Source organism: Balearica regulorum, chromosome 20, assembly GCF_011004875.1.
Source record: "Balearica regulorum gibbericeps isolate bBalReg1 chromosome 20, bBalReg1.pri, whole genome shotgun sequence".
Lineage (NCBI taxonomy): Eukaryota > Metazoa > Chordata > Aves > Gruiformes > Gruidae > Balearica > Balearica regulorum.
The window spans coordinates 6,059,854-6,085,574 of NC_046203.1; the positions used below are offsets into that span (position 1 = coordinate 6,059,854).

The 25,721-nt window shown below is 61.4% G+C and overlaps 1 protein-coding gene across 2 annotated transcripts; it reads right to left on the reverse strand.

Moving 5' to 3' along the window:
• Positions 1 to 392: 392 nt before the first annotated feature.
• On the reverse strand, positions 393 to 24,704 carry NCS1 (neuronal calcium sensor 1). 2 transcript variants are annotated; one of them, XR_012838458.1, is made up of 9 exons: positions 24,246 to 24,704; positions 9,699 to 9,723; positions 7,804 to 7,942; positions 7,238 to 7,316; positions 7,003 to 7,091; positions 6,592 to 6,669; positions 6,075 to 6,191; positions 4,962 to 5,361; positions 393 to 3,981 (listed from the first exon to the last, which is right to left on the reverse strand). XR_012838458.1 is itself a non-coding variant. In XM_075772043.1 (8 exons), the coding sequence occupies exons 1-7, from the start codon at positions 24,307 to 24,309 to the stop codon at positions 6,093 to 6,095; spliced, it is 573 nt and encodes a 190-aa protein (XP_075628158.1). In that variant the 5' UTR covers positions 24,310 to 24,704; the 3' UTR covers positions 393 to 5,361; positions 6,075 to 6,092. The 2 variants fall into 2 exon arrangements, 1 of the variants encoding a protein (XP_075628158.1); XM_075772043.1 differs by having other exon boundaries at positions 393 to 5,361.
• Positions 24,705 to 25,721: the final 1,017 nt, after the last annotated feature.

Below are 25,721 nucleotides of genomic sequence, written 5' to 3' on the forward strand. Positions count from 1 at the left end.
AGAAAAGCTGTGTCTGAGTAAAGGGAGGTGGAAGGAATCCTGTTACGGGGCTGAATGGTCCCTGATGTGCCCCTGGCCTGGAGCTGAGACCTGACAGCTCATCACAGTGTGTAGACACGGTGCCCCACCGTCTGCCTGCCAACACGGCTCAGTGCATCCCTGTTTGCAGCCACGCTGGCGCAGCCCGGGCACCGCTCGCTGCTGGTGCCACTGCAGCCCCGCGCTCGGGGCCCACGGCACCGAACACTCGCACCCCCCAGCCCAGCTCCCGGCCCCCCCCCCGAGTGCAGGGGCAGCTCTGGGGGCTGCAGGAGGCACGAGCCTGATCCGCGCTCCTCCCCGAGCCTGCCTGCCCCCCACTCACCCCGCAGCACATCACAGACCACGGGTGCTTCTTTACTGTCATTAAGCTTTTATTTCCACTGTCACAAAGTTCCTGGGTTCTGTTTTGTTTTCTTTTGTATTTAAACTGTTTTGTTTGCTTGGTTTGCTCTTGAATTCATCTCAAGACAAGGCAGCAGGGCATGCAAGCCGAGACACCGGCACGGACGCACAAACAGGCTTCATCTTTACAAACAAGGCTCTTTGCTGGAGCTGCTGTTTCTCAGCCCGGGGCTCGGCTGCCCCCCGGGGTAGGGGTCCCACAGGACGCAGCACCCGGACCCAGGGCTGGCGCCCGCAGGAGCAGAGAGAGGAGGGAAGGATGGCTTTCCTGCAGCGCCGCTGGAACAGGGTCAGGGCTGGCAGATGTGACCAAGACCCCAAAATTGCTCTGCAAGGAGACCCCCAACTGTGCACTGAGACCGCGGCATCGGCTCCCTCCTTTGCCCCCAGCCCTCGCCCCAGCCGGACCCCTCCGGTGCCCCCGTGAAGGACCCCTCTCAAAACGCCCCAGATCTCCCCCTTTACCCTGGGGCTGGGGAGGGTGAAACAACGAGCTGGCTGCGGGTCACCCACCCACGCCACCCAACCCCCCTGACCCTAAATATACAGGAGAGGGCAGCTCTGCCCGTGATTTCGGCTGCCCCCATGCCACGCCTGGCCCTGCATCGAAACCAGCCCTGCTCCAAGGGGGGCTCAGGCCCAGACCCCGAGCCCCTTCCACCCCCCGGGTTAGCGCAGCCCCACGGCAGCCAGTGGCAGACGCTCGTTTGCACCCCCGCACGCTCAGGGGGAGCAGTGGCTCTGGGATGGGGGTCCCACAGCCTCAGCCTCCCCCATCCAACGGGGATGCGGCGTCCTGACGGCATGGGAGGCACCGACAGGCACCCGCTTCTGCGCGGTTGGGCGAGATGCAGCTGGTACCCGGCACAAACGGGGTCTGGGGTCCCCCATAAGCAAACACCCCCCCCTCCACGAACACGGCGGGGAACGCTCCCGGGGTCTGCCACATCTGGTTACAAATCACGGCAATGAAAGGGCTGCTCCAGAGGAAAAACCCGCTTCGCTTCTCTCTCTTGGGTCCTCGTTTGTGCCACAATGAGAGGGTGGGGGGGAATCTGCCCCCAGAACCTTCTCCCACGTCCTTCCTCGGGGCGGGGGGAAACAGCTCAGCCCAGCCCAGCCCCAGAGCTCAAGGGGAGACGGTTACAAAGCAGCAACAGTCAGCGCACAAACAGAAAAATGGAAAGAAAGGAAAATACAGACATGGCATTTTAATGGGGCAACACCAACGGGGACAAATGGGGGGGACACGGACACACACGCCGCAGTTGCCGGGGCTGGACCCTCGCCTCTGCCTGGCTGCGCTTCGGGTGCCCTTCCCATGGCCAGGGCTGCAGCTGGCTTTATTTCAGACAGGCATCAGGAACCGGGTATAAACAGAAAGAAATCAGGTCTTGTCAGCTGTTCGATTTTAATAACGACCAGGTGTAAAAAGAAGGCCAAAATTAATTACTCGGTGATGTAAACTCTGACCCAGCGGTTCATGCCCTGCTCCCAGCACTCCGCACGTGCCCGAGGTTCGGTGGGTCCTGCCAAACCCGTGCGGTCGCAGCCGCGAGCCGTATCCAGCACCCTGGGCACAGGCATCGATTCGCTCTCTGGAGGGGGGATGGCTCACCCAGGCCGTTTCACTGATGGGAAACTGAGGCACGAGGAGGTTAAGGCCAACATTTCCAAGCGTGAGATGCTTCAAGCCTTATTTTCAGCGGTACTGAGAAGCTGCAGATCCTGGTGACGTTCAGGAGTTGGGGGCCCTCAGGGCCATAGAAGCATCCAAGCCAGGGTCCCAAATCCACAGATAGGGGGGGGAATACTGGGCCCAAAATGATTTGCTCGGGGACACTCAGCATGCCAAGAGTGGGGCAGGACAGACCCCACGCTGGGACCCAGGACAAGAGCCAGCCCCGACCCCGCAGGAGGGGGCTCTGCCCGGGAAAACCCACCATTGCCACCACACCGGCAGGGTCCTCGTCAGCCAGCACAGAGCTTTTCAATACAAGCAAAAACCTTTTTTCCTTTTTGTTCTTTTTTTATTTTTTCTAACGTGCAAATATTTAACAAGGGGCAAGGGAGGATGAGACATCGGGCTCCATCCCTGAGCCCGCCAGCAGCAGCGGCAGCAGGAGGTTGCTGGCAGCAATGGCAGCTCTGGCCTGGTGGACAACGAATTTTGGTATTTCTGGGATCTGAAGCTCTCCCAAGCTGATGCCGGTCCCTCACCCCACCCGTGATGGGGGCTACACACCCCTCTGCCCTTGCACAGCTGCCTCCCTGGTGAGACGTCGAAGAGCAGTGATGGAGCTTGAAGCACAGCAGGTCCTCCAAGAATTCAAAGCCTTTCAGGGGAAAGTGTCAGAGCAAATGAGGTTTGCCTTTGCCTGGGAATGATGTCAAACGTCGTGGGGTCCATTATTTATCAGCAGAGGCGATTACGGCAGCATCACATTCATTGGGAACATTGATTGGCACTGGGAAGGGACCAGTCTGGTAGACAAGCGTTAGAGAAGTTGGAGGCACTGCAAAGATCTACCCAAGAAAATTGCGTTTTGGCCACAAAGCATCAAGGAAAAGGAGTTTCCATGGGAGGGAGGGAGGCTACACCCTCCAGGCGTCCCCCGCAACAAAACATGGGCACCCTCAGGGGCAGGAACTGCAGAAGAGGCAGAAGTATTGCACGTGGACGTGAGGTCAGTCTCCTTGGGGATAGGGAAGGGTGGTTTTTTGTGGGTGTCAGAAAGTGCCACCAGCACACGGCCCCGAAACCGGGTGAGCCAGGCTGCACGGCAACACACCAGCACCGCTTGGCCGGAGAGCCTGTCCCTGCCCTGCGGGGAGGATTCAGACCCCGCTGGGCACCACCTTGTCTCCTACATCGTGGGACACCTGTGAGAACATCCTCCACATCCAGACATCACCTCCCGCTGCCCTGGGGACGGTCCCCATGGCCGAGGGCTGTGGGAACTGGCTGGGCTCAGCCACAGGAGCCGCAGGCATCCTGGCGGAGAAGGGCGGAAAGGTGACGCCACGTCAGCCGCAGCGGGGGTGGAGGGGTGAGCCCCCCGGGGCGGTGGGAGAGCAGCGTCGGTGTTACTGGGCCAGGAACAAACCACACCGGAGCAGGAGGGGTTTGCAACCCGGCTGGCATCTGGCGTCCCACGGGCATCTTGCGCTCTGCTCCCGAGGAGATGCAAATCGCTCCTTCCCCAGGGCAGGGGCCAGGGCGGATGGAAATGGAGCTGCAGCAGCATCCACGTAACGCTCATCCTCCAGTGGAGATGCCAACCGGTGTCCCACGGTGTGTGTCCCGGTGGGGCCGAGCCCTGCTTGGGCACATCCCGGCGTGGTGGTGGGTGATGGAGAGGCCACACAGGCACCGCTCGTGGCCGGGGGGGCCGTTTCCAAGCCCCACGCTCAGGTGTCTCCAGGCGCGTTTCCCCAGCCCTCTGCCTCCCGGGAGGCAGGAGCATGAGGAGGAGCGGGCACAAGCGGCTCCGCTTCGGGGCCGTGCCCTCGGTGTACAGCAAAACCTCCCACATCCTAAACACGGAGCAAGGGGATAAAGAGGCATCCCGAGCTGCGCGTCCCCCAGCCCGGCACCCCCGAGGCAGGAGCTGCCGCATCGTCCCAGCCAGGATGGGGGGGGTCAGAGAGCGGCATCCCCACGGGCATCCCCTCTGCTTCCCCAGCCCCGCTGGCACACGGGCTAATTCACAGCCACCTCCCTGGGGTGCAAACAGACCTTCCCACCATGTGGAAAAAACAAAATAGTAAAGGAATCCGCTTGAAAGCAAAACCCAACTCTTGGCTCCATTAATACTTTTTCATGCAGTGAGGGAAAAAAAAAAAAAAAAAAGAATGGAAATGAGGACGTTCTGGTGCCTGGTGGTTTCCTCGCCCTGCCCAGCTGAGGGATGGAGCGGGCTCGGACTGCTCGGAGCCTGGGCTGAGCGAGCCCTAGCTGAGCTTGCAGAGGGAAGGGGGAACAGAAAAATGCAGGAAACGGGTAAATGGGAAGAGGAAACGAAGCTACAGCATCCCCTTAAAACAGCAGCCAGCCCACGGAGCTTGGGATACGGCGGGTGGGAGGAGAGGGGGGAAGGCAGATTTTTGGCTTCATTGTTATTGCAGGCTCCCAGTGCCCCGCAATAGTGTACGAGCATGTAAACCTTACATATCATAACCTAGGTGGTCGGACACACACACAAGAGACTAAACACGGCAGCAACATTTACAACAAATAAATAAAGATATCGATCGTCGAGACAGGCATATAAAAAAAAGCCTCACTTTTTTCCACTGAAGGAAAAAAAGAAGGAAAAAAAAAAAAAAAGCACAATACTGTCTCACCAAAAAAAAAAATTAAAAATAATATAATAATATATATCCCTAGTGAGCCGGGCCGGGCTGCCAGCGACATTGCAGGTGACGCCAGAACTCCGTTCCCAATCGCTGTTGCTGCCTTGGCTCCCCGGCCGCCCCGCGCAGGCAGCACCCCGGGGTGCGCGGCCCCCCAGTACCTTTGGGCTCCATCTCCAGCCGGCCGGTTCCTGGGAGAGGATCACGCCGGCACCGGCGCATCCGCAGTCCCATCCGAAAACGTAGGAAAGGGGGAGCAAAGGGGGCGAGGAGGCCGGGGGGGGAGCTCTGCCTTCGGCGACGCTCAACCTGTTGCCCCGGCCCTGAAGTCTCGGGCGTTCGCTGCCGCTCAGACCAGGGTCTGTCGCGGGGTTTTTTTTTTTTTTTGGAAAAAGCAGAAGTTGGCAAATGGCAGCGGCTGGTTCAGAGTGCAGAGAGGGGGAGTGAGCTCGCGCTTCGAGGGCATCCTTTGCTTGCAGAACAGAAAGGAAGGCCGAGAGGGACAGGCAAGCTTCGCGCGGTGGTGGTCGGATGGCACGGAGAGCGTCTTCCCCCAGGCATCTGCAGGAGAGGGTGGGGAGAAGGAAAATCCGGTGAGAAGGATGGGCAGAAACTCTGCGGCCATCTCACGCGACACCAGCGCAGCTGGAAGGGCAAAGCTGGAAACACAACAAAGATTTTTAAAAGCTCAAAACTCCAGCATGTTAAAAAACCCCAAAACCCTACCACCCATGGTCAGACATTGCCCGGACTGTGACGACCAAAATCATCCCAAGAGACATCTCTGCACAATCCTGTGGGGCACGGTGAGGACCGCGGGGTGCTCAGCCCAACACCCCCGGGATGCTGCGAACCACAGTGCCCCTGACACCGCCATGCCAGCTCCAGGGTGTAATACAATAAGATGTAATATAAATAAAACATTTAATATAATATCTCTCCGGAGCATCCCTATGCCCCCTGCACACCAGCTGCCTCCCTGCCTCATCTGCAGGTGAGAGCGTGAGCTGCGCCGCAGGCAAACGCCTGCCAACGGGGTGGCTCGTACTGCGTCCTCGTGGGCTGCGGTCCTGGGGTGCTCTGTGGGACTGGGGGTCACTGGGAGAACCCCATCAGTATGGGGGTAACGTGCCCCCCAGCCAGATTTCGGGGGGATGCCCGTGCTTTGATGCGTCAGCAGAGGAGAATCAGCCACCCACCCCCAGGGAAGGTGGGAATGGCATCAGGCGGGTGGGAGATGGGGGACCCCCGGAACCCCCCCGTGCCGCACTCACCGCCGCTCAGCCCCGGGACTATACGAGCCCGTCGTAGAGGGAGAGCGCCTGCACGATGGAGGGGTCGGCCTTGGAGCCCTCCTGAAACTCCTGCAGCGTCAGCTTCCCGTCCGCGTTCTGCAAAACACTCCCGTTGCAGCACCGCTTCATCCCAGCGAGGGAGACAGCCAGCCCCCCCTGGGACCAGGCACCCCAGGGCCCCAGCAGCACCCATGCCATCCCGCACAGCCACTCGGGTTCCCCCCCCCGCCACCGCAGCCTCAGTTTCCCCATCAAGCCGCCCATGCCTGCAGCTGGGGAGGAGTGCCACGGAGGGTGCGATGCCACCCCGGGGACCCTGAAATGGATACGGGGATCCCAGACGGATGTGGGGGTCTGCAGCGAGCCCAGCGGCAGCTGAGACCTCATATTCGCGGGGGAAGGAGACACCTGCAAGAGCCAAGACGTGGCAAGGGGGCCCACGACCGCCTCCTAAATCCCTCGGCCCCGGGGAAAAAAAACAGTTGAGCATCCTCACCTTGTCCATCATGGCGAAAATCCGATCCACCCTCTTCTCTGGTGTGTTCTCCTCCTCGGGAAGCTCCACCGTGTTTCCCTGCGGTGGCAGGATGGGACCCGGTCACGCACCGTTTGTGCCCTGCCTGGACGGTGTCCCCGGGCAAGGACGCACGTTTTGCCCCTGCACCTCCCTGAGTCAGGACAGGGCGCAGCGTGCCGGCACCCATGCCAGAGCCGTCCTCAGCAGCCAGACCTGGGCCCTGCCCCGGCCACGATAGCCACAACCCCCCCACACACCCCGAAAAAGCCCAGGGAGAGAATCAGGGTCATTTCAGCATCCTCCCCGCAGCCCCCCTGCCCGCAGAGCCAGGCTCCAGCCCAGTGGGGACCCCCAGGGGCTGCTCACCCCGCACACCCCCCCACCACCTACCACCATCTGATAAATCGCGTCCACAATGTCCAGCATCTCGTTCCTCGTGATGTACCCGTCGTTGTCCAAGTCGTACAGCTTAAACGCCCCTGCAAACCAGAGCAACGCCGAGGTGCTTGGGACCACGGCCCCCCCACCGGACACGCACCCCATCGCCGCCCCCGTGCCACCCCCCCCAGCCCCCTCGCCGTGCCGGGGGCTGCGGGGCTGAGCCCACCATGCGGGGAGCACTTACACCTCAGCTTCTCGTCCAGCGTCCCCCGGGAGGTGACCGACAGCGCCTGGATGAACTCCGAAAACTCGATCCTCCCGTCCTGGGGGAGGGAAGGGGGCGGTGAGGGTGCCGCTGCCACCCCCGCCCCACAAAGTCCTCCCTGCCCGTGCGCGCGTGGCATCGGGTGCTCTCAGAGGGCGCATCCGAAGAGGCGATGGGGAGGGAGGAGTGATGCACGATTATCTCCAGCAGCACGATCTGGCCACCGTGCCCAGCCTGCCGGCCAGCATCCCGGCGGGAGCGACTCCGGAGCGCAGGGGGCATCGCGCAGGCGGGCTTTTGTCAGCAGCACCGAAACATCACATTTCTCCTCTCTTGCTTGCCACTTCATCGCCTTTTCCCACGTGACTCTCATCGACTAAAATAAGCGTGGGGGCTCGCTTGCTACAGCTGTGCCGCTTTGATTTCACACCCCAGGAAGCGCTGGAATATTTTGCTCCTCCGGCGCCGCGCAGCCGCGTTACTGAACCCGTCCCACCATCACCACGGGCCCGGCCCCGGACCATGCCCCCGGCTCACAGACTTACTTTGTTCTCATCGAAGACATTGAAAACAAAGGTGGCAAATTTGGTTGGGTCGCCGAAGGGGAAGAACTGCTTATAGATCTTCTGAAAGCCAGCGGCATCGAGCTGCCCGCTGGGGCAGTCCTTGATAAAGCCCTTGTACCTGCGGAGGAAGGGCAGAGGATGGGCACCGGGCAGGTCTCCCCGCTGAACGCAGCCCCCCAAGCCCTGGGGAGCCGGGATGGGGCTCTCCCCCGGCACCGCGGTGGGCTGGAGCCGGGAAGGTCCCTGGGTGCTCCCTGTGTCGCTCCCATCGCCCACCCGCAACCTGCCAGCGCCGCGGGACGAGGTCCCTGCGGGCACCGCAGCGAGGGCGGCAGCGGGGAGAGCCCGGAGAAGTAGCGAGCAGCAGCAGCGACACCGAGCAGCGCCCACCGCCCTGCTCCAAGCCCAGCGCCAGCCCAGAAGTGGTGACCGAGCCACAACCGGGCTCATGCTGAACGCTGTCCAGGACACGGCAGGGGACGGGGATGCCCTGCCCACCCAGGAGCACCCGGGACAGTCTTTCACACCTTTAAAATAAAAACCCCTCTGCGCAGAGTCACGTCCCGCCAGCACGGCCAGGCTGCAGGCGGAGGTGCTGGGGCAGGTGAAGTCACGGGGCCCGCAGGAGAGCGGTTGTACCCCTTGCTCAGACCTCCCCGGAGCCAGGGCTCCCCTTCCCCTCCACCGCGGCGGCACGGCCCCGCTACGTCAGGTGCATCCGACTGGCTCTTTGGCACGGAGGCGGCCGGGAAAGCTCCGGGAAAGCTCCCCCCCACCCCGAGCCGCTGCACCACCGCGGGGGAGGGAATCACGATCGGTAGCAACCCTACGGGCAATTTGCAACCCACCGCTCGGCACACACGTGCTGCAGCCGTGCCCTGGTAAAAACCAACAGCGCAGTGGCCTGAAGCACCCGAAACGCAGCCCCGGCACCACGGGCCGGGACATCTCCTCCGCACCCGGGGAAGCCAAGGCTCCACAACGGCGTTTTCTGCACGACTCCAAGTGAAAGCTGCTCAGAGGAGCCGGGGGGCACAGCGGGGTTACTGGTTACACCCCCAAAGCCCTCGGTCCTGGCTCTGGGCTTTACCTGGGTGCTGCAAAGTGCCGCCCCGGAGGGTGCAGGGGAAGGGGCCTGATGGCTCCATGGGTGCAGGGACCACGTGGGTGCAGGGACGACGTGGGGACCAGGGTGCGTGAGCATTATGCAACGCGTCGCCCAGATCTGTCAGGCGCCCGCTGCGGCGGGCCGAGGGCTGGAGGAGGAGGGGAAGGGGGTGGCGAGGTGGGAAACCGAAGTGCCGGTGACATCTTTTTCACGCTGCTGCAGCTATGACTCATCGGGGGGGGGGGAGAAGGATGAGAGAAAGAGATAAAGAAAGCAAACCTTGACTGGTGGGATAGGAAGATGAAAGGGAAGCGGTGGCTTTTCTAGGGCGTCGCGTTCAGCAGGGCAGAGGGGATGGGGCGAGAGCGTGCTGCTGGCAGCCTCTGCGGGCCCTGCTGCAAATGGGGACACGCTGGGACAGCACCGGCCTCCCGCAGCCAGGGCCACGGCCACCAGCCGGACAGTCCCCACGTCCCCGCTCCCCTCAGCCACCCATATGGGGAGGGAAGGGGCGAGAGGCAGCACGCACCGTCCCACACGGGCGGCCGAGAGCAGCCAGAGCCAAGCCTCGCCGTGCACCGTGCAAGACGTGTGCAGGAAAAACGCCTCTGTTTTCTGGCGTCCCCTCTACGAGGTAACACCTGCGCCCCAAAACAGGCGCACCCTCCTGCAGCCCTTGCTTTGCACGGCCGCCGGCTCCTGCCCCCTCGCCCACCAGCCCCACGCCTCGGCACCTCACCGCCACGCCGCCGCACCGGACACTCACCACTGCTGCACCTCCTTCTCCGTAACTGCAAGAGAAAACAAAAGAAAAGAGAAAAAGAAAAGAGAAAGGAATTTAGCGCTCTCCCAGTGACGGCTGGTGTTCTGCACTTCACATAAGTGACTTCCCTGGAGGGGATGCCCCAGGGCTTGCTCGCTCCGCGCCCTGCCTGTGTTACCCACACACAAGCGGCTGCCTTCAAGGCACAGCCTGGGAGTCCTCCCCCAGCCCGGGGGGGCCGACACAGGCACCGGGGTCCCTCCAGCCCCAAAACCGGGGAACCCACCAAGACGTTTTGCCAGGGGAGTGCAGCACTGTCGCTGCAAGATGTTATGGACCACGCAGAGGCCGGGCGGGTTCATGCCTGGGGAGGATTCGTCCTTGCTCTCCCACCTCTCCAGAGCCAAAACATCCCTGGAAACATCTGCCAAAACATCTGCCTGGAGGTGGCTCGGGGAAGGCACCCGCCCAGCCCTGACACTGACACGATGAACGTGGGCACGGGCACAGCCCCGCGGCCGGCATCCCCCCAGGCACCAGCTGCCTCTGAACCACACGGAGAAACATCATCCAACCCGCCCCAGGGCCCTGGGAAGCTTTAGCGGGCTCCAGAGAAACACCAAAAACATGACAAGCTAGAAAATGGTGAGCATTGGCAACTCCCAGTGTCCCCAGCCTGGGGACAGCTGCTGAGATCGCAAATATCCTCAGCGGAGGAAAAGCTCCGACGGGATGTGAGATGCCGGGGAGCCCAACGGGGTGGGGGGGCCGGTGCCTCTCCCTGTGCGTCCCGCTGCAGGAGGGGGGCCCGGCCGGCACGGCAGTGGGGAACCCGGTGCCAGCAGGCGGGCGTGGGGGGGGACGGCCTCATTAGTCTTTTTCTTTGCACCGCGCTGCTAAATAATAACAATAAAAAAAGCAATAGGTCTGAAACGCGCTGGGATAATGAGGCAGAGTGGAGATGTGTCAATGTGCGAACGGCTGATAAAAATAGAGACCCAAGACACATCAACAGATGCCAATTACCTTGGATGGCAAATAAAAGAAAGCAATTTTCCATCAGAAAGATTTATAACGTGCCTGGCAGAAGGCGCAGCCCGCAGAAGGCGAGGGCTGGCAGGCGGCAGCAGTGGGGCGGCCGGGAGGGCACACACTGGCCCCCAGCTCGCAGCCGGCCGGGTGCTGGCTCCCGCATCCCCCTGGGCGGGAATCGCTGTGTCCGAGGCCGTTCCCACGCATAGAGGGGGTCCCTCCATCCCAGCTTGGGGACCGCCGGGGGGACAGAGCCTGCAAACCCCCCGGGAAGGGCTTGGCATGGGGCAGAGCCCCCGTGCCTCCCCAGGGAGCTGGCAAACGGCTGCGGCGGCCAAGGTGGGAGCAGCCGTGCCGGGAGGGCGGCAGTGCCCACCGTACCGCCACGGGATGTCTATAGACGGCAGCACCCGGGGATGGAGCGGGGAGGCAGGTACAGGGATGCTCGGCTCCGGGGCTAAAGGACGCCGAGGGCTTCAGCTGCGCCGCAGGAGGGATTCGGAGGGTTGTTTTGGCAGGGCTGTCTGGCAGGAGGAGAGTAGACAGGAGAAAGGACAGAGGTCTCCTGGCAGGAGGGAGCCAGGAGGGACACGCTGTCTCCAGCGGCGGATCTGGGGCGGGCAAAAACAACAGTCGTGCTGGTCCCGAAGGATTTCCCATCCCAAAAAAAAAGCCTTGCACAGAAGCATCCTTCCAAAAGAGAGGTGCTAAGTGACGTCTCTAACAGAAACAGGCTTCCCTGCGCACATTCCCCACAAGCATCGAGACACCAGCCAGGACCAGCCCCCCCAGGATGCTCAAAGGATGCCCCTGGTACCAGCTCTGCCCCCCGGATCGCCTGCAAGTGCCCATGAAGGCGGGCGGGAGGAGGAGGAGGAGGAGGAAGATGAGCTGCAGCGCTTCAGGCAGCCCTTAGGGCAGCGAAAGGGGACATGGCAGCAGCCCAGAGCTGCGGTCAGGGCTCGGCTCGGCCCCTCTGGGCGAATCACCTTCTCCTCTCTCATTTGGCTGTGTTTCCCCCAACGTGCTATTTCAGGCCTGGGAGCTGCCTTTCAACTCCAGCAGGAAACAATTAAGAAATTTGTGCTTTTTTTAGCACAGGAGAAACGCTGGTAATGACACACTCGGGCTGGGGCGGGAGGGGAGGGATGGAGCCGGCTCCCCACGTGCCTGCAGGAGGGACGCGTGATGCTCCCAGGAGAGGCTTTTCCGACAGAGGGGACTGTTCAGGAGCCAGCCTGAAAACCGGCACAGGGCTCCCAAGGTGGGATTTGTTAACGTGCATCCCTGGAATGGGGCCATGCAAAGCCCCATCCCTCCTCCAGTGCGCTGGCAGCGATGCCCTTCCTCCTGCCGAGGGGAAGCTGCGGGGTCTGCCCTGGGTTGGGAACCCGGCCCCATCTCCCTTGGAAAACCACCCACCTCTGGATGCATCCCTCTGCTGCCACCAAATCTTCCCTCTCCCCGGGGCAGAGTGTTCCCAGCGCAGGAGAACACCACGGCCTCGAGCCCAGCATCGCTGCAGGCGGGCAAGCTGGGGCTGAGCCGGTACCTGCCTCCCGTAGCTGCAGTTACGGATCCGAGACAGACGACAACTTTGCGGCTGCCGCTTCCCAGCCGCTCCGACCCTGCTGGGTGTGGAGGCTCCAAGCAGCACTGAGCAGCGATGCTAATGCCTGTCCCCACAGCAGGGACTCACAGCCAGGGAAGCCTTGGGGACACGCCACTCTCCTGGCCGGGCTGAGCCACCCGTCCTGGGGCTGGGGACAGGGGACAGACGCAGGGGCAGGGCTCTCCCCGACCCATCCTCTGCACCTCCGCAGCATGCAGAGCCCAGCCGAGCTCACAGAAAGTACCTGTGCGGCGGCGGCGGCGGCTGCTGCATTTCCCTCCCCCGGCATCGATTACGGCGCGATGCTGAGCTGATGCAAATCAATTTGCAGCGATATAAACCCCAGCCAGGTTTGACCCCACGCGCTCAAGGACAAGGGGATGACCCGCAGCAGCCCCATTGCAGCACCCCTGCGCCATGGTCCCCAGGGACCGCTGTTCCCGCAGCCGCCGTGGGGATGGCTATAAATAGGGCATGTAGCAGCTTGCTAGAGGATGCAGCCCGCCCTGGGATCCTTGGGGATGAAAGGCACTAAATAAAGGCAGGGTATTAGCATTTGTTATGAACCGCAACGCTGTAAGAGGCATCACCGAGCTGGGAGCCCCGGCTACGTGCCGCAGACACCCTCCCGTACGCACAACGCCACACGGCAGCTCGTGCCGACAGCATCTTTGTTTCTGCTGCTCTCAGCAAAACGCGGGGAAATGCCGAGCCCAGGGCTCGCACCGTGGGCAGGAGCAGGCAGCAGGTGCAGGCAGCACGGCCAGTCGCCCCAGAGCGGCACGGGAGCTGCCCCACGTGGCCAAGCCACGGCCACGGGCCCTCGCTGCCCTCCGCAGTGCTAGTGGGTCCATCCCCGCTCCCGTCTCAGCTGGGAGGAGGGTCGCGACCGCACGTCTCGTGCAGCACAGAGGGGCAGAGATTGCCTGATGGGGCTGCACTGCAAGCAGCCCCCAGCCCCCTCCTCCCAGCTACCGGTACCCAAAAACCCCCCAACCCTCTGCCCCCACCTTTCCATCAATCCCCAACGGCACAGGCGAGGACTGACAGCTCCGTCACCACCCGCCCTTCGCGTGCCCCCTCTCTTCCCACCACCCAGCTGCCACTGCGGCAAGAAACGGCTCTGGTTAATCAGTGCTCAAGCCTGTTAATTTGTGTTTGCCAGGCAGCGAGGAGAGGAGGGACCCGGGACTGCGAATCCCCGTCCATCGCCCTGCCCGCGGGGGAGCTTGCTGCTCGCTGGACCACAGCGGGGACAGGGCGGCAGTAAGGAGCGCAGAAGACGTGGCCGGGTTCGGAACACTTTGGGGAGCCCTGGCCGTGGTGGGATGCACGAGGCGACGTGATGTTCCAGCCCTACAGGGCTTTTTTTGTGCTGCCGTCCCATCCCGCAGCCGACCCCTCCCCTGTCTGTGGAAGGGCAGGGGTTTAGCCACAGCCGCAGGGCCGGATCCTGAGTGGGAGGATGCCACGGCCATGGCACAGGTCTGTCCTCGTGTGGACTTGGGCTCCCGAAGGCTCAGCGAGCACCGTCCCCACACAGCAGCCAGTGGGGAAGTCTTCCACCGAGCCCCCGCACGTCCCCCCTCGCTCCAGCCGCTACGACAGCGCCTTGATCCCGCGGGGCCACGGGCACCGCCACCTTATCAGGGAAACCAGGGTTAATTATTTCCAAGCACAGAGCGGCTCCCCGCCACTGCAGGGCATTCCCGCTCCGCCAGGATGTTGGTTCCACTGCTAACCCACGGGCGACCGCTCCGGCATCACCCACCGAGATGTGGCGGTGACAGTCCTGCGGCATCTGTTTCCCCCAGGGACTCACTGCGGCTCCTTCCTGGGGTCCCCGCAGGTCCCCGCACATCCCGGTCCAGGGGACCCGGCACGTCACCCTTTGCTGGGGTTCCCCTCCGCGTTTGGGGCTGCCTCAACCTGCTGCGGACGCTCAGCACAGCGCCCAGACGAGGGAGAATTGGGCACTCGTGCGTGTGCAGAGTGGGTGCACCCACGTGAGCAAAGTGGGTGCACGGGCGCGAATTAATGGGGCACTCATGCATGCGCTAACTGGGCACCCATGCCTGAGCTAGACGGCCACTCATGCAAAAACAAATCGGGTGATCACGTGTGGACTAACTGGGCACTTGTTCATAAATTATTTGGGTGCTTCTAGGTGAACTAATTGGGTGCTCATGCATGATTTCATCAGGTGCTCATGCATGAGCTTCCGGGGTGCTCAGGGGTGAATGAAAGGGGTGCTCATGCACGAACCAGCTGGGTGCTCATGCATAAATTTTTTTGGGCACTCATGAATTTATCGGGCGCTCATGCATGGACTAATTGAGCACTCAAGCGTAAATTCACTGGGTACTCCTGCATGAACTAATTGGGCACTCGTGTAAATTAGTGTAATTAGTAGATAACACGCTTGTGCATGTGCTAATCGCACACTCAGGTGTGAACAGATCAGGCTCATGCATAAACTGATTGGACAGTCATGCATGAACCGATTGGGGACATATGCACCAATTAATTAGGCACCCATGCATCAACTAACAGGGTGCTCATGCACAGACCAGTGTGCAATCCAGAGCAAACTAACTGGGCACCCATGCATAAATCAACCGGGTGCTCATATGTAAATTAATTGTGCACTCGTGTGTGTATTAATTGGGTGCTCATGCGTGAACTTATCGGGTGCTGATGCGGAAATGACTGGGGTGCTCATGCATGAGCTGATCAGTCCCTCATGCGTAAAATACCACGGTGCTCCGGGGTGAACCCCGCACACCCTGCAATTTATGCCCAACACACTCCACCCCTCACCTCTGCGAAACACATATTTAAGAATTGTCAGAACATAAATCTGTTACAAACCCCACTTTCAACATCATCACAACGTTAATATTCACCAATTACGAGCTCCCCCCTCCCTCCCCGCCGAGCGGGCGACGGGGCTCAGCACCGTGTGCGTGCGCTCGCGCGGATTTCACTCCTCGCCCCTGGGACCCACATTTGGGGGTCAGCATCACAGCTCGAACAACCCCCCACCCCAGAACGAGCCCTTGGTCCCCGCAGAGCGACCGCAGGGCTCAGCAGAGCAGTCTGAACGGATCCTCGGTGCAGACCCTCACACCTTGCTCCTGCAAACACGGACCCCGGGAGGTCCCAGCAGTTGGCACAGATGGACCCGACCCCAGCGCCAGCCCCCGGCCCTGCAGAGTGGGTTAACCGGGGTAACCGCATCCCACCCTGAGCAGTCATTACCCGTTTCAGGCCTCGTCCCTACAAAACACGTAGCCAAGAGCGTGGCGGCAGCTCAAGCTGTTGGAGGTACCGATGAGTGCAGCAGCTGTGGGGCTTCATCCAGCGGGCGCTGGGCAGCATCTGCTTGGTGCAGAATGGGCATCTCCCCGCAGGGACAGGAAGGGTGTTCTGCAGGCAGGACCTGCTGCGTGCCGGGGCTGTCCGGGATGATCTCCGGCAGCCTGGGCTGCTGGGTGGCTTTGTGCAGGGCAGGGGGTGGGGGGCAGAACCCGCTGGTCCCCAGGGCCGGCTGGAGCGTGGGCACGACACTCCTCCAGCTACGCACTCCCCCGGCTCCAGCACCAAACCCTCGGCACGGAGCCCAGCGCCTGCGGAAGCTGCACTGTTGGAGGGGGGGGGGAAGGGGTGTAAGCACCCCCCCAGGCTGCCGTGGGCTCAGTCCTCCCCCAGGACCGTCCGTCACCCCGTCTTGGGAAGCCTCGGAGCTCACCCGGGTGCCCATTCAACAACGGTGACTTTTAAGACATGCTGCACATCAGCACTTTGGAAATTTGGGTTGTTTGGCCCTGACGACTCAGCCTCATTAAAATTCAGGTTTCAGTACATAACCAACGTCCTGGTTAAACGTTACGGAGCACACTGTCCTCCTGCCCTCCGTCAGGGCTCAGCCCCAGCTCCAAGGCTACCAGACCGCCCCGGGGCTGGGGTTTGCTCCTGCCCCCAGACCGGCGCAGGGCTAGCTTTGGGAAACAGCACTAAACACGACCCCGGCAAACCCCGGCTGCAGCACCACAGTCCTCCCCCTTGGAAATAACCGCGGCAAGAGCCTGCCCGACGACACTTCCTTTTGCTCCCGGAGATGACCCGCAAGCAGCTTGCCCGAACCTCACGTACCCCCATCTCAGCCCCACGTACCCCGCTGGTGCCCAGTCTCCGCTCCCAGTTGCGTCGCCCATGCACCAGGGTTGTCCCCATGCCAGAGTCATCCCTGCGCGGGTACCCACCCCCGCAGCATCCCATCGCAAAGGAATGTCGGAGCGGCCTCACCGCACAAGCACCAGCACAGCCGGAGCTGCCTACCTATCGGAGCAGGACGTCCCCATCCCAGCTTGCCCATCGCCCCGCGCACTTGCCCAATTTGGCTTCTCTCCCCATCAGACACAGACATCGCCAAGATCGCGGCAGGTCCGCCAGCCTCCGAGACGTTCAGAGCACAAGCCCGACGCTGTTATTGGTGTCATTTGTTACTGCTGAGATACGAAGCAATATGTGGAGAGAACTGCATGTGCGTTCGGCACTCTTCTCGCCAGCGGTTGCCATTAGCGGTCTGTCTTGCTCCCCGACTGGATAAACAGGTCCGTGAGCAGCTCTGTTCTCGTCTCCCCCGGGGCTGGTACCAACAGGAAAGCCAAGATGCAGTTAAAATCCTTTTTAGACTTTATTAAATATTTAAGGGCCCGACATTAGGCTTTGGAAATTGGGTTCGGGGAAAAGCAGCAGCCGCTCTTTGCAGCAAAGGCAGCAGAGGAAGGGCAAAGGACAGTGCCTTCGTTTGGAAATTAATGAGTTAGACTGAAACACACCCAACAGCAGGAGCTGGTGGCTGCGGCAGGTCTATCCCGGGCTGGATTTAATCCCGGCTTCCCCATGAGCCGACGCGGCGACGTCCCACGGCGGGGCAGAACATCCCCAGTGCTGCCGGGAGCAGGGATGGAGCAGCCCCACCGCCCCGGCCATGCAGGGGGCAGCTGTGTCCTGCCCCCCTGCTCAATCCTCCCCTCGGCTACGGGGATTTCGGCAAGGCCTGGCACTCCAAGGTGCTGTCCCCAACCCGTGGAGGGCTCCTTGCCCTGAGCAGAGGAGAAAACTCCCCTCGGGACCCAGCGGGCAGGGCAGGGCAGGGAAGTCTCTGACTCGGCCATCGCTCCCTGGAGGCAAGGGAAGGTGAGGAGGACGCTGCAGGGCAAAGCCTGGCTGGGGTGGCAGCGGGGCCACCTCTGCCCCCTCCCATCTCACCCGCAAGGATGGGACCGCGCCAAGGGCTGCCGAAGCGGAGGGCACTGAACACCCGCTCCTCCGTGGGGGTTAGCACGGACACCCAGGACATCTCCACCGGGTCCAGCCATCGGTCAGGAGACGCTGGAGAAACATGGGCGATGGGGCTCAGCTCCTTCCATGTAGAAACCAAAAACGTGTCTTGAAGGGAGAACAACGTGCAGGAGGTGTGGGGAGCGAGCCCCGTGCCAGCACCGCCGGGCTGGGGAACCTGCAGCAGCGGCCACCGAGGAACCACAGCAGTGGTCACCGTGCCCTGGGCTGAGCACCCCCAGCCCACCCCTGCCCTTGGGCAGGCAGGGGTGCAGGACATGGACCCTTGCTCCCTTTCCCATCCAGCTCCCTAGAAGACCCGGGAGGCTGAGGAGGAGAGGGAGGAACAAAGCGACCCCACAAATGTCACCCCGATAACAGAGCGAGCATGTCCGCGGGCTCCTCCCTGAAGCAGCCGCTTCCTTTGATGCCTTCAGACCTTCTTGTTTCACAACCTTAATTATAGCGGCAGCAGCAAAGGTCAGGAGAGTGGTTAAGCAGATCCATTAACATGTCAGGGGATAAATGAAATGTGATTCTTCTGATGCCGGAGCAGCAGCAGGCAGCGGCGCAAGCGTGCCCGGCAGGGACGGCTGCTCCACTCTGCCGCAGAGGGAGCCCGAGGGGCCCTTGGTCATGTCTTCCCATTCCTGGCATTGCAAGCACCTTCCAGGGACCACAGGGACACCCCAAAACTTGCTTCTGATACCTCAAAACTTGCTTTATGTGCATCTACCCACAGAGCACCAGGTCCACGCGCACACGGGATACCCAGACATGAGATTCGCTGGGAGCGGGTTGGGGTCTCCCCGGGGAAGAGGCTGGAGGTGCCTCCAGACCACCACAGCTCTCCCGAGGCGGCACGTCAGGTCCCCACTGAGCTCACAATGAACCTGCACCACCTTTGCGGCTCTGGGTTACGTGTGGCCGCAGTAAAAACAGTCCCCAGACAAAAGCCAGCCCCTGGGCATCCCTCCGGCGCATCCTGCCCACCGCCCTCCCCGGGGGCACCTTGGCTGGCAGGGGCTGGGGCAGACCCGCTCTGCTCCCCTCTCCCCAGAGCATCTCCAGGGTGCTTGGGCAGGTGCTCTCCTCCTCCTCCTCCTCCTCCTCCTCCCCCAAAACTTCCCTTTATGGGCTCCTGCAAATCCTATTACACGCTGAGAGCGCTCGGAGCGGGCAGGCACGCTCGCCACGTCAACCAGCCGGCAGCAGCCCAGCTTTACGCACCGGGTGGGCACCCGCCTCGGCACCCCGGTGCCCCTCTCCCAGGAGCGGGTCCCACGGCGCTCCCAGCCAGGGTGGGATGCTGCCCACCGGCTCTCTGCCCACGGCAGTGCCGGCAGCCCCAAAGCGGGTGCTTGTAGGGCCGAGCGGAGCCAAGGGGCACGGGGCTGGTGCTGCAGCGGTGAGCGCAGGCAGCTGCCAGACACAGGCAGGGAGCCGCATTTCGGGACTCCGCGCTTTAGGTATTTCACCCATCATTTGCTGCCGAGGGATAACGGGTGCGTAACCACCTGGCCAGCTTGCCCCGCTTTCTGCCGGATCAGCAACAGGGGGGATTTCACCACGAACTAACCTGGCAGAGAAACCCAGTGCCCAGGGCCAAACATTTTGGAGACTAAAACTAAACCCGCAGCGGGGAGCCGCCAAGGTTCCTCCTCTGCTCCGCCTGTCTCTCCGCCCCAGCCCACCGCCCCGGCCGGCATATCTCCCCGGCACCGGGGCAGCACGACCGAGCAAAGCCCCAACCCGGGGCCCCCAAGGAGGAACCAACCCCTTTTCCTGGCTGAAAACTGCTGCACTTGCAGAATTTTCTTTCTTTTCCCACAGAATTCAACCCGCCACCACAGACCCCCGTAACTACAAATCGATATGTTTGTAGTTTGCTCTTAAACTAATGCCCATTAATTCAATGCATTACTGTCGAGCAACAGAGCCAATTTTGCAGCTTATTGTAAAAGAGCAGAAAATGATGATGCCAGAGTGAGTTTAAAATCCACAAAATAGATCACAGTGGGTGGGACGCGGTTCTTGGGAAAAGAGCATCTTTCTCTCCCTGCACCCACTCCGCAGCCCGGGCCTCCCAGCGCCGCGGGCGTTGTTTTGGCACCCTTGCCACGGCTCCCACGCCTTCCCTGGAGCCTTGCCGCGGCCTCCAGAGCAGCGGGACCGTCATCCCGACCCTGTGCCCGGTCCTGGCAGCAACGCCGCTGCACCTACACGGCTCCGAGCGCGCCGGTTTGCACGGCTGTCGCAGCCGGCATTGAAAAAAAAAAACAAAACCCAAAACTGTGTTAGTAATTCTGGACCTGGCAAATGGCTTGGAAAAGTGAACCCTGAAATCCAATCCACCCCAAAATGACTAAAAATACCCAGCTCTTTGGAAACAACCTCAAATGTTTAAGCCAGTTTCATGATTTCAAGGGTTGCCAATGCTGTGGCTGGGCTGGCCTGGGAGCGCTGCTGCAAACAGGGATGCTCAGCACCGCGTTGCTCTACCAGTTTCTCGACCAGGAGTCCACGTCAAACTATTTCCACCCATGACACGTATTCTTCACCCACAACTGCGCGCGTGCACTTTACACAATGCAGGCTGCAGGGAGCAACGATACCCCGGGACCTTCGTAAATCTCCAGCTTAGCAGGACCCTTTGACCGTGGCCCTGCAAGGCTCTTAAAGCACAATCCCAAATCCCACCGTGGCCCTGAGCCGCAAGCACCTGGCCCAAGTTAAGCCCAGGCTTAAATCCCCACCGAAGAAGGGCTGGCAGACGCGATCCAGGAAGGATGGTGGTTCCTTCGAGCCTCGGGCGTTATCACCTCCTGGGACAAAAGACACAGAGGCCAAAACCCCGTCTCTGAGCTACCTCAACGAGGCATTGGGAAGATTAATAAATTAGTGATTATAAAGCACTTTAAGAGCTTTTGGATGAAAGGCTCTATGGAAGTACAAAGAATTACATAATTTATTATTCATTATTATTATCACTCAGCGTTGGCTTCTCCCGCACGCTCCTATACGGCACCAGCCCGGCCTCTGGGGAAGGTTAAACCCTTGCCCCGCAGCCGGGCTCTCCCCACCAACGCCTGGCAGACGGGCGAGATTGGCACTGCCAGATATTCCTGGGCACTCAGGTGCCCCAAAGATGCCGAAAGGCATGTGGTGATGGGGCCAAATCAGCAGGACTTGGGCAGCCAGCACTTCGAAGAAGCCCTCGGGTGTCCTTCTGAGCCTTTAGGCGTCCAAGTCCCATTAAAATCTGGCCCCTGGTACCGTAAGGCAGGAGCGGAGTGGGGAGGGGAGCCAAGAGACGAGGTTTCCAGGCTCCTGTCCTTCCGTGTCCGGTTACCAGCAGGACCCAGCACAACCTGCTCTGAAATAATTCTCACCTATCATGGAAGCCCCTGATGGCAACCCTGCAGCATCCCCAGCACGACTGCCGTGCCCGTGACTGCCCTGGCACGTGAGCGGTCCCACGCTCCTCTCCCGGCTGCTCCCACTGCCTGCTTGCCCAAAGACTGCTGCTACCACGGCATGGCCAGAGAAATGCCAAAAATAGGAGATGGAGAGGCCAGAGGGGACAGGGCACAGTGGCTGGGGGATGCAAGAAGGCAGCAGGGGAAATGGCACGGGTTGTGGGTCCTCTGCAGTCCCGCAGATGTGATAAATCTGCAGAGAAGCTGCGTGGGGCTGGGAGAGGGGAAGTCTCCCTGTCCCACCGATCCTGCAGAACCAAGAAGGGGCTTTTTGTTATTTGGTTCATTTTGTTTGGAAATTGCACAAACAGAAAATGATGCGATGGAAGGAAATCCCATCGCAGGAGAAACCCTTCACGTACTGCAGCCACAGCTCACGCTGCCACAGGAACGTCCCCTGGACAAAAGCAGGTCCCTTCGTTAGCTGCCAGTTACGGGATCCCAGAGACATCTGCCCAGATGTGTTGTAACAGCAGCAGAAACAGCACCACACACGAGGCAGGGCCAGCGCCCGCTCGGTGATGTGGCAGCCAGGACGCAGGAAGGGCAACCACGCACCGGGGATGCTCTTCGAAGGATGGTCACTGCCGGCCCACCAGAAAGATGCCAAAATACCACAGTGCTGTGGAGTAAAACCTCCCTCAAGCAGACTCCCAGAAATTGTTGAGTATGCCATGGATTTGTGGCTACGACTATCCCCTGCTCAAGCCGGTCCACTAGCCACGGCACAGGGGTCTGGATCCGTCCCTCCCGCTGTACTCAGTGCAGCCCTCCACTCCTACCTGCATCCCCTCTGCCTGGATTCCCCGAAATGCAGAAGGAAATTAATATCTTTCCAATCTCCCAGGGTCTGAAGATAAATCAGAGGCTCTCAGACGTGCCTGGGAGGGCCCTGTGAAGTGCTTCGCCAGACAAGGGAACGCACGCTCGCCTTGACAGCTGCAGAAAAGGGGCAGAAACACTCAGCACAAGTAATTAATCCCAGAGATGAGAGGTGGAACGAGCAGAGATCAACAAACAGAGCGTGGTATTAGCGACGGCTCTCCCTGACAGACATCGCACCACTGGCCGCGCTGCCGGGGCACGTTGGGATGCTGCACCGGGCTCCGGCCACACGAAGGGCCACGTGCTGCCCCATGGCACGGCTTCCCCGGGCGCTGCTGCCTCATCTGTGCGGGCACACAGGTCTGGAGCACCTTGAAAAAGAGGTGGTGAGAGGCCCGGAGCAGGCAGGTGAAACCCCAGACAGGCCGGGAGCTCACCGTGGGAGCAATGATAGGACGGGAGTCTTTTTTGGACAGGGTGTGGTGGAAAGGGAAGGGCACCCAAGAGAGAGGAGCAGAAAGTTGGGAATAAAGCGATTCAAAAGGCAATGACCCTCTGCTGGCCTCATCCAGCAGAAGAGACATCCCTGTGCCCACAGACGACGGTTTCACCAGCGCTGCGTTTGTTTGGCATCGGCTGCCAGTAAGACACGGGACAGTGCTGCTCGTGTGCCTTGCCATCAGCCCCGCTGGCACCGGTACCTTCCCCGCGCAGAGAGGAGCCACCCCGGGGTGCAGAAAACCCAGCAGGCAGAAGAGCACCAGCAGATGAGGCTGCGCCAGGGCTGGCTCTTCCCAGATCCCTCTCCGTCGGAGATCGGATCGTCACAGCGGCTGCAAACCGAGCGGGTGACTGCAGCACGGCAATAGCCGTACCTGGCCCAGCGCGGCCGCACCCACCGTGGGTCACAGCTGCAGTGAGGACACCAAAACCCAGGACTCAGCCCCAGCCGGGGTCTGTGCCCAGCCAGCACTGCCACGTTCTCGCTATTTCTTCTCCCCGAGCCACTTCGAGGAAGCCCAGCCGGGGTACCCCAACCTCTCCTACCATCGCTCACGGTTTGGCTATGCAGACATACCCCCTGCAACCTGCCCTCCTCCTGCCTGCTCCCGGCTGTGCCACGGCGAGAGAGCAACCCCGCGTGTAGGGTTGTGCAATGCACCAGTATTGCCTCTTCTCCATATGGGAGAACTTGCTGCATCCTAATCTATTGCCTTTTTGGGTAAGCGCTGCCGTGGGACTGCAGCAATGACAGCGGGGAGAGCTCACAGGTCTGCTACACGTTAGCAGTTCTCTGGCGAAGCAGAGGGGGAATATCTCCAACCTGCGAGCGGAGAGGCAAACTTGAACCACCAAAGCCTTTGTTTCCTTTGTGCATCCTTCAGAAAAAAAACCCCTGATTTTGCTAAAACTGGATGGCTGAGGCTCTAGCCACATTAATAAGATTACAGCAGAGGTTCAGACAGGAAAGCCACTCACTTCGAAAAATCAGGTTATTAAACTGATACTGAGATACTCATAGAAAAATACCGAACTGTCTAGTGTTGGGCTCTTCACTTCAGAGCATAAAGAAAACCCCTCCAACTAACGCACCCGAACTTTGAAAGCCACCCAGACGCTTTGACTCCCCGTTTAGGGAGAAGCCGCCTGGCTCCGGGGGAGCAGCGAGGGGAGGACAACCCCCACCGCCCATCCCTGGGTACCCGCTGGCAGCGCAACCCCGGGGCCAGGCAGCCCCGGGAGAAAGGATGCTCCGAGCAGGGGGTCAGGGAAAGGAGGGTGCATCGCTCCGGGTGGCCACAGCGGGCGGGCAGGATGCGGCCCTTGTCCCACAGTTACTGAAGGCTTAGAAATAGGCCGCGGAGAAATGCTTTTGTAAGAAACCGGAGTGTTTCTCCGGCTCCCTATCCCTCTCCTCGTCTCTGCTGCCTAGTGGGGTTTTTTTATCCTCCCAGGCTAATCTCTGAATTCTCGCAACAAAGCCCGGCGGAGCCTGCGCCCTCCCCTGGGGAACGGCCCCGGCCGCGCCGATGCCCGGGGAAATCGGGGCTCCCCGCGGCAAGCGCAGGGACGAGCCGGGGGAGGAGGCCGGGGCCGGCACCGCGTCTCAGGGGTGGCCGCGGACCCCGGCAACCCCAAAACGGCCCCATCCGCCTCCCCCGGCACCCGGGGCCGCCCCGGCAGCATCCCCGCGGCGCAGCCCCCCCCCCCCCCGGCCCTGCCCTCCCCCCGCAGGCAGGCCCGCTTACTCACAGTACGTTTTCCTGGTCAGCTCCTCCACAACTTCAGGCTTCAACTTGCTGTTGGATTTCCCCATGGTGGCCGGCAGCGCCGTCAGCCCCGGCAGAGCGCACAGCGCCGGCTCCCGGCCTCACTGCGGGGACATGGAGGGACGGGGGACGGGGGGGGCCGCGGTGCCTCGGTGGCAGCTCCCGGCCGGGCTACATCCCGCGGAGGGGACGGGCAGCGCCGCGCAGCAAAGCCGGGAAGGGATGGGGGGGGGGGGGGGGTGAAGGGGGGGGGGTGTCTTTGTTGCCGGGGCTTGGCCGCAAAGGCGAGCGGCGCGGCGCTGCAGGGCCGCCCTGCGTGTGCGTGCGTGTGCGTGTGTGTGCGTGTGTGTGTGTGTGCGTGTCCCTGGTTACACGCACCCTCCCCGCCCTCCGCCGCCAGACGCGGAACGGCCGCGCTGTGGGGGCTCGGGGCGCTGCGGAGGGGCGGCGCGTCCCGCCCCGCGCTGCGGGATTTGGGGGGCGGGGGGGGGGGGGAAACTCCGGCACGGCCCCGCCGCCCCAAACCGCGGGGACCCCGGGTGGAAGGGGGATCCCAGCCCGGCCTCCGCCACCGGGATGCCTCCCCACGCACACCCCCGGCCGGAGCCGCTCCGCAGGGATCAGCGGGGAATACCGGGGAGGCGGAAAGTGGGGGGCGATGCTCGGCTGGGGGCCTGCCAAGCCCCCCACCCCCCGCTGGAGGTCGGGGTCCTGCCTGGAGGGCTGAGGGGCAGCAGGAAGATGGGGAGAGAGGGGGGCTCACAGGGGGAACACGCAGCCTGGAGCAAGGCTGAGCTCAGGGCCTGGGGGACGGCGGTGACCTTGATGGGACACCAACACCTTCAGCTGCAGAAGCATCTTCCAACTCCTGGCTGCCCCCAGGTCTCTGCGTCTCACCCCAGGATCCTCAGGGCTCTTGTGAGCCTTCGTTCACTCTCTGCAACATGCATGTAGACACCAAGCTCAATCCCTTCAAAAACCCCACGGATTCAACCTACGGCAGGTTTGCGGCACAGCCAGGAAACCGTACCAGTGCTAAAAGCCGTGGCGCTCAGCTCTTTTCCACCTCAAAACCATGCAGGGCTTTATGCCTCTACAAAAGCTCTCTGTGTATGTGCGCGCACATTCATTAGCTGTACCGATGCACACGATAAATACAGTTTTCTTCCCGCCTATGTTGCAACGAAGGCCCCGCTGGAGCTGCCCAGACATGCCTGGGCTTCTGTGGCAGCAGCCAAGGAGGGAAAAAATCTGCGCTTGGATACAGTAAAACCTGTCTGCGAGGCTGCAGAGAGCACAACACAAAACACGGGGTATTTGCAAAGGCAGCGACGAGCACAGTGATATGACGCTCATCTCTGCACACTTTTTTTGAACCAGCGAAGGGTTGCCTGACACTTCTCCAGGGATATATTCCCACGGTAGGTGGTTCTAAAATGCCTAGTCCTCTATTACCCAG